The sequence below is a fragment of the Oncorhynchus tshawytscha genome, linkage group LG03, assembly GCF_018296145.1.
Source record: "Oncorhynchus tshawytscha isolate Ot180627B linkage group LG03, Otsh_v2.0, whole genome shotgun sequence".
Classification (NCBI taxonomy): domain Eukaryota; kingdom Metazoa; phylum Chordata; class Actinopteri; order Salmoniformes; family Salmonidae; genus Oncorhynchus; species Oncorhynchus tshawytscha.
In genome coordinates, this window is record NC_056431.1 from 24,778,655 (window position 1) to 24,791,057 (window position 12,403).

General features: G+C 40.0%; 1 protein-coding gene across 1 annotated transcript in view; it reads right to left on the reverse strand.

The window, feature by feature from the left end:
* LOC112246568 (glutamate receptor ionotropic, kainate 3-like) overlaps window positions 1–5,518 on the reverse strand; it is a 125,723-nt gene extending 120,205 nt beyond the window's left edge. Inside the window, exon 1 of the mRNA XM_024414961.1 lies at window positions 4,612–5,518. Coding sequence (XP_024270729.1) covers window positions 4,612–4,726 — 115 coding nt within the window. The 5' untranslated portion in view covers window positions 4,727–5,518. The remainder of the gene's footprint in view (window positions 1–4,611) is intronic.
* Window positions 5,519–12,403: the final 6,885 nt, after the last annotated feature.

Sequence of the window (12,403 nt, forward strand, 5' to 3'; positions counted from 1 at the left end):
ATCAAAGTCTACGTTGAGACCGAAAGAAGCAAGAGTCTTTAAATTAGAGATCCAGGCATCCTCTCATTTAATAAATTATCGAGGTCACGCCCTCTCCTAGGTGACATGTCCAATGCCGATATAATGTAGGGACGAAATTGAATGGTTCGCTCCAAAAAGTGGGCCGCAACTGGGTAAGTGGAGTTTTTGCATCCAATGGTGCTACGATACTCCGAGAGTCGCACTTTTAATTTGCGCTTTGTTTTACCCACATAATTTTTTTACCACAAGGAGAAGTTATTATAAGATAAATACCTGCCTTAGTTGAGCAAGTGATAACACCTTTGATTGGGATCTACGCTTGTAGTTTCCATCTGGTAGAGGCGCAAATAGACGTTGTGCAGGGATATTTTGGGGTGGTAAATCAGAGTTTACCAACTGATCTCTGAGAATCTCTCACGAGAATTCGACCTAGAATGCAAGAATGCTTCTTTTTTTGCGAGATTGTCCATGAAAGAGATCATGTCTCGATTTGTTTCGAATTTTCTCAATGGCATGCTTTTGGTCTAGTCTCTGACAAAGCACAAACAAATGCCTGAATTCGTGACTTTTATACAGTGTTGCATGGTCCTTTAACATGGTCCTTGTTTCCACGTATGACTGAGAGAATAGATTTATTCATGAGCACCAGTAGACACAATCAGCGTCTGAGCTTCATTGACTATAAGCTAAAACCAGACCTCATTGTCAACCAGGGTAGCCTCGCAAAAATATACTAAAATCACTCTATCCTATACATTATCTATATACCATAGTTATGATGGTATGAGTGTTTAGCAAAGACAAGAAAAAGAAGAGAAGAGGGAGAACACTGAAGGTTAGGAGGAATACAATAGGCCTAGATACAGTAGAAAGAGGCTTTTCTTCCCTCAGACGTTTACAGGCCTGCAGAAGGAGTGCGATTGACCATCTGGCCCTCAGTATGGAGCTATGCACTGTAAAAGCACTCAAATCAATGGAAACAACTCCACCTTGGATGCCCACCATTACACAGATGGTGTACTTGGAGAGAACTGCTTAGGCTACCTAACGAAGAGCAGACACTGCACAGACAGAACACCCCACGCAACTGTCCCGCCACCACCACCCACTTCCAGTGAATGTTGCTTGCTTGATTGGCATTGTAACGTATTGTTCAACGTTGGCCGGCGACCATGAACTACAACAGGGCCCTCTGGTGGTCTGTTGATAAATGGCTTTAACCCAGAGTGTGAGTGCGTGAATAGTATACTCATACACAAGCACAACACACACATACTCACGGGTACACTCTCTTAACGTCACACATAATGTACATGCACACAGAGGAGTCATTTCAGCTAAACTGAGGGTATGGCAAGCTAAATTGACTCCAGACATTATCACCTTGTTGCTGTAGTTTCACTCACCTCAGCCAAAAGGGGACCTCTACAGGATCGGTGGGTCCCCCGCGGGACGGTTGAGCTAACATAGGCTAATGTGATTAGCATGAGGTTGCAAGTAACAAGAACATTTCCCAGGACATAGACATAATAATACATTATGGCCTTTCTCTTCCAAAATCAAAGATGATTTTCTTTGTATTATCTTTTACCATATCTAATGTGTTCTATTCTCCTACATTATTTTCACATTTCCACAAACAAAAGTGTTTCATTTCAAATGGTATCAAGAATATGCATATCCTTGCTTCAGGTCCTGAACTACAGGCAGTTAGATTTGGGTATGTCATTTTAGGTGAAAATTGAAAAAAATGGGGCGGATCCTTATTAATAACACTCTACAAACACGTTATGCAAGAATTCGCTGGTACGCACCAGGATTAAAACTCTAGTTGAGTTTCATGTCAAGTCAAACAGCATTTACCTAGCCAAAGCCATCTACTGCAGCTATCTTTACACACTGTTCTCCCTGCAGCTTCATTGATGCGCTCTCCATAACTCCAGCCAGCCAGGCTACCACATGGTCCTAAAGTCAACCCACTCATATCACTAAACTGCATTTGGCTTTTAATCAGGGTTGGAATGATTTTAGTAGCCTATTTTAAATTGGTGATGTGGAGCTAGGGTATGGCGACTGCCAATTGACACCCCGCATGTACGTGTAGTCTAGGCCTAGGATAACACATACCATACATGATGCATGCGATGATGCCCATAGACCAGGGCTGCCCAACCCTCTTCCTGGAGATCTACCGTCCTGTAGGTTTTCAGTCCAACCCTAATTTAACAGTTCTGAGTCAGCTAGTTAAGGCCTTGTTGAGCAGCTAATTAGTAGAATCAGGTGTGTTAAATTAGGGTCGGACTGGAAACCCACAGGACGGTACATCTCCAGGAAGAGGGTTGGGCAGTCCTGCCACAGACATACAAACCCATTAAAAAGGCACTCAGAATTGAACGTAGAAATTCAGATTTACACAGAGACACAGTGTTATTGACATAGATGTCACTATATTATTAACGTATAAAATATGCCTAAGAAGCACAGTAGACACAACCCACACACACACACACTCACTCTCACAGACATTCAGACTGTACATGCAGACACATTTCCATGCATTTCATTTTTCTGTTCTAAAGCATTTGTATGTTTTTGTTCATGTGGACATCAACTCAAATTCAGCCCCTTTTCCTGGCACATCCTTCTCATCTGCCTTTTGTCAAAAGACTAACTCACGGATACAGAAAGAACTGCACCTGGACTAGAATAAAAAATATAAATAATATTTGTTTTTAAAGGCAATAGTGCAGCTGTAGCACATTTCAAGGTAAATTTGTCTCAGCTCTGTGGCATTTCAACAACAAGACCTGTCACAGGCTATTTTCAGACTCCATTGTATGTGCTGCGCTACTAGAAAAAAAGGTTATTTTGACAAAATTCTTCAATTTGCATCACTAAAACAAAGCAGACTCTACACAGCATCTAAGAAATCACAACTCTCCACAACAATGTCATAGCTGTTCACAATGCTGCAGTCAATCATCAAGACTTGACCAACAAGAATAAGTGATGACAAACCACATCTGTAATACTCAATACAATGCATAGTTTTCTAGTGAGGCATCATAGTTTTGTTTGCTCTCAATATTTTTCTAATAATTTGTATAGGAAAAAATACATATAGGTAAGTCATTTCAACTACTAGAAGTCAACATGTATTTTTCAAAAATATTTGATTATTTAGAATGGTGACTGTATGGCCTATATGGTGGTTAAAAGTGGTTTTAACCACCTTATAGTGGTTAGTGGTTAAAAACTAGACTGATGTAGCCTAATAACTATGCAATAACATATATTTTACTGTAAGACATATGCCTGCCTGTTCTTTAAAAACAAATGGATTGGATTTGGGATAAATAGATTATACCCCACAATTTGTAAAAATTAAAACTATATTTTATATTCTTATATGTTTGTTCACTATTTTACATAATGACCTGTTAGGTTACCTGTTAAGACAAAATACACACTTGTCCTGGGCCCTATCATATTGCTCACCATCGTTTTCATTGAGCCTTGTAAAGCTACGTTAATTTCGGCTAATGCCATTTTGAGTAATTGTCCTGCGTGGCACCGAGCCACTTGTCAAAACCGACTTGCCTTGGGACAAAAACATATTGATCTTCATTCTGTCCCTCTCTCCTCGCCGCACAAAACGTTTCATCACATCTCCGCACTCAGAATGAGAATTCTCACGTTGTGTTTTACTTGGAGTGATTCCAAAAGACAGGGGCAGCATCACGCGCTCACTTGTGTCATCACATTAACCGTAAAGTAAAGGGGAAAGATAGTGAATAAAGGCTCTAGAGATCTACGCAGGAGTTGCTTACAAACTTCCTTCATTCCATAGGCCTACAGTACGCGTCATGCGGCTGTCCAAGGCAGGTGACACCTGTGCCATCTCAGCACGCGGGGCACCTTAATATATGTTGTTGTTCCCTATTTGCCCTCTTAAGTACAAATAATATGTTTTGGGTTGTGCATACTTATATTGTATTTCTATGCAAACATTTTCTACTTTTTCAAGCATTTTTAAGCATGTCAACCTTCTCCAAAATGAATAACTGACGTGAGATGAAGACTAATCATATGTATTGATGTAGGATGTATTTATAACGCATCAACAATATCAATTGCCACATGATGAACATACATACCACATAGGGAACATATAATAGACTATAAGATAATAATGGCATTGAAAAACAAACAGGCATGGGTAGGGGTCATTTTTACTCCTATCGGCTACAATGTGGTTGCATCGAAGTCTCCTTGACATGAAGTCACAATAGTTGCACAGAATTTAATCCAATGTATCACTGTCGTATAAAGTACTGTGGGCTATAGTCTCTGTAATATTGTTTTACATGCACACAGTCATCTGATAGCATACCCTTGAAAAGAGCGTAAACATGTATATTTTATAGATGACGGGCAAGACCGTTACTCCAAAAACCACAGATGCTGCACAAGCACAGATAGACACCCTCACTTTCCTAAATAGATATGATTTCCACTCTAAGAACGATACTGATTATTTACCTATAGCCGGTCCATATTACACGTAAATAGACACTTAATAAAGCTTACCTATTCGAATGACATGAGGCATCCCACAAGAGTACTGAATCCAAAAGAGACATAGAATGGCCGATGTCCAGTATTCCACAATCGAACTCCGGGCAGACAACCAAGTGTTTCGCATGATTGTAAAGTCGTGGGATCCACTTTTTAAGATTCCAAAGACGCTTCAGTGTTGCTCATCAAATTTGAATTCGACGGAGTCATATGTGGGTTTGTGTGTCTGCGACAAATGGGCGCTCATTGTACTTGGTGCAACATTCTCCCAGTTTTTTCACTCTCAATACTTTGGACGGCTTTTCAAGATTATACCCCAGTTCCAGACACAGGCGGATCAGTGTTACACCTGCGAATGCTGGCTGCTACAATTAGCCTGAACGAGTCTGTCTCTCTTCCCCTCCTACGGTTGATGCTATTTGTCTGCTGGCTGGAGAACAACCGGGCTGGATTCCCGTACAAATGTGGAAGGGAACTGCGCCTGCGGTACTTTTGGTCGCCTCCAACGATGCTCTGAACGGTGTTAGCCACAAGAAGACTTGAAAACCTGTTTCTTTATAAGTTTCTTCAGAATTCATGCAAGCTCATTACATATTTCAAATATATAAAATATCAGTGCTGATTTGAAATATGAAATGCGTCAAAAATGTTGATATAGCCAAATAGCAGTTATTATCATGATGATAATTGTCTAAATGGTAATTACTGTTCATATAGAAAAAGTATTCGAAATGTTTAAGAAAAGCTTCTTCATGATCCAGTATTCGTTGCTGTCTGTTTTTCTCATAGCGCAATAAAGAAATGGCCTATTGAGCTTCAAGTTTTAGAAAAATCAATAACAAAAAAATCCGTGGACGACCAGAATGGCTTTTTAAAATTGAATGCTTGTTCAACTCACAACCTGCGAGTGGTTGGACATATTCACTGGTGATTATGTTTTTTGGTACTGAGCAAAGCTTGTGTTGTGAGAGCGAGCGCCACCAGCCTTATTCAATAGTGCCACTAGAGGCACTTGAATCATTAAGCAAAAGGTCACAGTTATGTCCATGAAACATTTGACAAGTGAGATTATACCACTAGATTATTACATTTTCAATTATAATTTATTCCTACTTATTTTACATCTATGTGTTGATGATGCACTTTTTTGGTTGGATTAATGCTCCCTGAAAATCAATTAAAATGTTCAGTATAAATAACTTCCCCACCTGTGTCAAAAAGAATCAATTGCTTCACATGCATATTCTGCCTACTCTACCTAAACAATTACAATGATATACACTACAAACGTTTCCCCCTTTTAATCTAACAGTGTGTAGTATACCCGTCCCAATGAGTCATTTGGAAAGCATAGCCTACTTTATAGTTGTCTCTAAGGTAAAAAGTGCAGCCATGTCCTCACTCCTTTCAGGCCTAATCAAACATGTTGAAAGACAAAGAAAGCCTGTAAACAAATGTAGCAGGAAACGATTGAACGGGTTGAATTGTGTATGCACATGTTGGAAAATAATAGTCTGGCAGTGGGGCGTGGGCCATTGACAAAGCAGACTGCTCATCGCGGTTATTCGGAGCGCTCTGTCTGCGTCAATGAGTACATTAAACTCACGTAACTGCTTAGTGCCTTTCCGTCTGTCCATTTGTCATGCTTTATGTGGAGCCGTCCGTCGCAAGACGGTGGGTGAAACATGATTGCGATCGCATAGAGAGTGTGCCACCGCCTGCAGTGCACAGCCCCCCCTCTCCGCCACGTCCTCTCTGCTGTAGGTACAGTAGTGACTGTGTGGAAGTATCAAGCCGCATCACACGTCTATTCATCTACTCGATGACACACAGTACTGTATTACTTACTGCCATGAAGCATTCCAGTGAAAATGTAAATTAATATATCAGTTTGTCCCCTTGTGAGAAATTGAATTTATATTTTAATGAAGGAAAGGCTGAGAGTGAAATGTTGGTATCTCTAGACAGAGTTAGAGACTCAATCTCTGCACTTGATTTTTATATTGAAATATAAAGGGATTTAAAAGAGTCTGTTGAAGATGCTCAGTCTGAAGATGGCAAAATGGCTTAATGAGCTTATGAATGCACTGATGGGAGAATGGCTTCGCCCATTGTTTTTATATTCCTATTTTGGGGGGAAAACAAACTGATTGTATCAGAGGGCATGCGAGCTAAAATAACCATAACTGACTCTGCCACTGCATATTCATGTCTTGAGGAGCAGATCTATGGCCCCTTGGCACAATACAAGGACTATCAATGTGAGTTATGTGGCCCTGCTCTCACATTATCAAGATTAATTGACTGCTGCTCTTTCAAATACAAAATGTACACAGCTTCAGCAAACAAGACATTCTGGGGGTCTGGGGGTGCCCTCTATAGCGAGGCATGTGGCAGTGCTCTCCATCAACCAGACTGATCTATGGATCTGATCGATGACAATGGTCAATGGTCAGACAGGTGTGTGCCATCACCCAAGACATGGTGGGATGCTATGGGAAGCTACGGGCTACTATGGGACACACACAAGCTATCACATAGATAGACCTGGGTTCAAATACAATTTGAAATCATGTCAATTACTTGAGCTGTACTTGATTGAGCTTGCCTGTTGCAATGGAACCAATAGAAAAGTCTCAAAACTGAAAACCCCACCAATCTGGCACTCCAGGCACCCTAAAGCAAACCTTCAAAGTATTTGAACCCAGGTCTGTTATCACAATCACCCAGCACTCCTCACCTGACAAGATGTAAGTCCTTCTCTGTAACAAAAAGAGGTGAATATAATGCTAAATAAATATTGCCAGATGGTTTGTTGAATATAACAGGGGTAATGAGTGGAAATTTAAACGACAGCGGATGCTCATATTATTCCATGCTGGGTTAATAACTACTTCTCTGGTCGCACCCCCTGATTCATTCTCTCTCTCTCTATGAGGTGTTATCAATAATAAGGAAAGAGGCATGACTAAATCCTGTGATTAACATGAATGGCCTGCTGGCAAACGTAATACAACACTGGAAAAGGTAAAAGGGTTGTAAAACATTAAAACAGTAGTAAATATTGCTTTACAAAGTCGTTTTGGGAATATTTTATTTGGCAGTATACACTAGATAACAGGGGGCGCTGTTTTGAAGCAACCATGACTCCATCTTCGCACTTTGTAAAAAAATATTTTTGAAGCTATAGAAATGCATTTATTAATGTCTACATTTGTTTTTGCCAATCTTATTCTGTTAGACACCTTAATGCATATCTTTAAATTATATAATGTAAGCTAAACATAAACATTTAAAATGACAAAATATTTAAAAAATATGTTCCTTAAAGTATACTTTTTTTTTAAGTTCTAATGTTGTTGTCCCCACTACAACAAAAAAAGTAATTAAATACATGGAATTTTGTCCGTGAAACATTTAATTGAAATACTGTAAAATTCCATTAATTCCTATGGAGTACTGCTTCTTCTGTGGTGTGCCAATATGGCAGACCGGTGGTTTCAAGCTCTCTCATTGGCCAATACATACAATAGAAGTCAGAGGTTTACATACACCTTAGCCCAAAACATTTAAACTCAGTTTTTCCCAATTCCTGGCATTTAATCCAAGTAAAAAATTCCCTGTTTTAGGTCAGTTAGGATCACCACTTTATTTTAAGAATGTGAAATGTCAGAATAATAGTAGAGAGAATGATTTATTTCAGCTTTTATTTCTTTCATCACATTCCCAGTGGGTCAGAAGTTTACATACACTCAATTAGTATTTGGTAGCATTGCCTTTAAATTGTTTAACTTGGGTCAAACATTTTGGGTAGCCTTCCACAAGCTTCCCACAATAAGTTGGGTGAATTTTGACCCATTCCTCCTGACAGCTGGTGTAACTGAGTCAGGTTTGTAGGCCTCCTTGCTCACATGTGCTTTTTCAGTTCTGCCCACCTATTTTCTGTAGGATTGGGGTCAGGGCTTTGTGATGGGCACTCCAATACCTAGACTTTGTTGTCCTTAAGCTATTTTGCCACAACTTTGGAAGTTAACTTGGGGTCATTGTCCATTTGGAAGACCCATTTGCGACCAAGCTTTAAGTTCCTGACTGATGTCTTGAGATGTTGCTTCAATATATCCACATTAGTTTCCATCCTCATGATTCCATCTATTTTGTGAAGTGCACCAGTCCCTCCTGCAGCAAGGCACACACACAACATGATGCTGCCACCCCTGTGCTTCACGGTTCTGATGGTATTTTTCGGCTTGCAAGCCTTCCCTTTTTCCTCCAAACATAACGATGATCATTATGCCCAAAAGGTCCCATTGTTGTTTCATCAGACCAGAGGACATTTCTCCAAAAAGTATGATCTTTGTCCCCATGTGCAGATGCAAACCGTAGTCTGGCATTTTTATGGCGGTTTTGGAGCAGTGCTTCTTCCTTGCTGAGCGGCCTTTCAAGTTATGTCGATATAGGAATCGTTTTACTGTGGATATAGATACTTTTGTATGTGTTTCCTCCAGCATCTTCACAAGGTCTTTTGCTGTTGTTCTGGGATTGATTTGCACTTTTCGCACCAAAGTACGTTCATCTCTAGGAGACAGATCGAGTCTCCTTCCTGAATGGTATTATGGCTGCGTGGTCCCATGGTGTTTATACTTGCGTACTTTTGTTTGTACAGATGAACGTGGTACCTTCAGGCATTTGGAAATTGCTCCCAAGGACGAACCAGAATTGTGGAGGTCTACAATTTGTTTTCTGAGGTCTTGGCTGATTTCTTTTGATTTTCCCATGATGTCAAACAAAGAAGCACTGCGTTTGAAGGTAGGCCTTGAAATACATCCACACCTCCAATTGACTCAAATGATGTCAATTAGCCTATCAGAAGCTTCTAAAACCATTACATAACTTTCTGGAATTTTCCAAGCTGTTTAAAAGCACAGTCAACTTAGTGTATGTTAACTTCTGACCCACTGGAATTGTGATACAGTGAATTATAAGTGAAATAATCTGTCTGTAACAATTGTTGGAAAAATGACTTGTGTCATGCACAAAGTAGATGTCCTAACCGACTTTCCAAAACTATAGTTTGTTAACAAGACATTTGTGGAGTGGTTGAAAAACAAGTTTTAATGACTCCAACCTAAGTGTATGTAAACGTCTGACTTCAACCTGTAGCATCAACAATCCAGAGTTTATATACATCAGAGTTTAGGTATGAGGGTTTGGGGTTTTGGTCAGAATCTGTATGAACACTACTGTTGTGGTGTTACTGGGCAGCCTATGTAGTCTACCTTATATGACCAAAAATCATTACACATCGGCCAAGCAGTAAATTAAAAGATAATTCAACCTGACACCTGTTAAGTCACACGTTCAGATATGACGACAGTTTGAGTGTGCTTCTGTCCTGTTTTTTTCCCCCTGTGAAATGATTGCCTTCGCATTTACAAGCTAGCAGAATTTGCGATCAATTACTTGTCAGGACAGTCAGTCATAGCTAATGGTTCAGAAAACACCAAGTCCCCATTGTAAAACTAGAAACATCGACAAGTGTTGCACTTAGTTGACTGGATTGATCAGCACATTTTGTTTATTTTTGAGTGACGGTAACAGAATAGAAAGACACGATCAATGTTTCTCCCAAGGCGGCTTTCAGTGGCTACTTATAACCCAGGCCTGGGATTGGCTAGGACGAGATGTTCAATCCACAGTGTTAGATTGTTCATAATTATTTTGAGAAATTGCTGTGCTGCTATTGAGCTGCAAAAATGAATCATGTGAAACATTTGTTCTCATTGATTTTCATTCTCTCTTTAAGAAGATTGTAAAAGGCATCACCACCAGGCAGAAGATAATGTTGGAGATCGAACATCTCCCTACAACAAAAGGTGAATAGGAGCCCGGCTTTCAGAAATACTACAGTCTAATATGGTTATGAATTGGGTGTCAGGTTTTTCGAGCGTCTCCTTTGAAAGAAACCACTTCTTTGATGACAAACTTTGAATGGTGTTGTGAAGTGGTTTAAAACACAATCTTTTGATTGGTTTCATCAAATGCAACAAAATCTACTTTCCAGACTGTAAATGGAAATTGTTTGGGCCCAAAGAAAATTGAAATGAGATTCAAACTAAAATAAAAGGGTGGTAAAACACTAGTGAATATTGGTTTACAAAGTCATTTTGGGAATATTTTATTTGGTAGTCTTCACTTGGATGTATACCTGGTATAACCAATGATTTATAAATACACTAGATGACTGACAGGGGGTGCTGTTTTGAAGCAACTGTGCCTCCATCCTGGCACTTTGTAAAAAAATATATTTTGGCATTTATTAATGTGAGATTCAAACAAAAAAATGTAAAGAATATAAAAAAGTTATGGGCTGCAAATTCAAAAGTATGTTTAACCTGACTGATATGTTCATTTCTTTGCATACTGTTTGGCAATGTAGTGTAGCGAACTTAACTCAACACCTGGCAACTTTGTCAAGAGGTTCGAATTTCTTGCCGTAACGGCTAAGGTCCTGGGTTGACAGTCACTGGACCCTGGATTCTAAGGGATATATGCTGCATTATGGACGCACATTCAGACAGTGTTACTTCTAAATCTTTTTATACATCTTGATAAAGGCCTTGTCTCCTCTATCCCTCCTCTCTGAACTTATTTGCCAATGCATGTTGAGAAGTAGGTAAGGAGTGAGGATGTGAGGAATATAGAAGAAAAATAATTGAGAAAGTGCCCAGAGTGTCTCCCTCCAGACCTTTTCAATAATTCCCCACCCTATGCCTGTCATGGTCAAAAATAGCATTTTAAAGTCTACATTGTTTAGTATGGTCACGCTGAACCACGACTATTTGTACTTCACCTCCCTAACACATACTGTAAGCCTGTCAACGCTGTGGGTTTGTGGCGACTCTATCACCCTGCCATAACGTCCTTGCCGCTTTAGTGGGCAGACAGATAATTAAATGTCGATTTACTCTCTTCAACTTTACTAGAGCAATATTGCCCTACTGCTTTGCTCACTGTTGATAGATTGAAAGCTGGCATTGGCCTCGTAGCGTATGATTCAAGGCAACGTGCCATCTGCAGATGAGGTTATGAGGAATTGGCCAAATTCTGGCTCTGATCACAACGTTTATATACTGTGGGCTCAGGCCCGTTCTGGCTCGGAGCTGGAGAATGAGCTGAAGATCTATGTGCTGCGCCTGACATGTGTTGTGCTGTGGTGGGAGGGCAGACAATCACTGGCCTGATCATTCATCCAGACAGTCTGGGAGATGGGAAATGAATGCTGCGAGGGTTTCAATCCGAAAGGTTATAGATGAGAATCCCGATTTCAGTATGATATCCAAACATACCAGCAGCATAGCTTCAAGACATGATGACGCCATGTTTGCTGTGCAAGAGCTGACGCCAGTGACCTATAAAATCATTGATTAGTTTCTCAAATTATGTATTTCAACCACTGGTTTCCTCATAGTGATTACATTACATGAAATGTAATGTCAGGTCATTGGTAAAATAGCAGCATGTGTGCCACATAAAGACCTATGGTCGGATTGCATGAAAGGACACTTGAGAGGGACGGTTGGCGACCTTGTTGAGATTAATCAAGGAGCGATTAATTATCTCAGAGAACTCCCCTGACTGAAATATACTTGACCCTGGACTGCAGCGATGTGCTTCAGAGAGGGAGCAAATGTCCACAGAGGTCAGAGATCAAATGTTGTCCTGACCTACACTCAGTGTTGCAATTTGAAAAAATGTAATGCACTCTTTGACCTATGCTGATAAAAATCACATTTGTATACTTAAT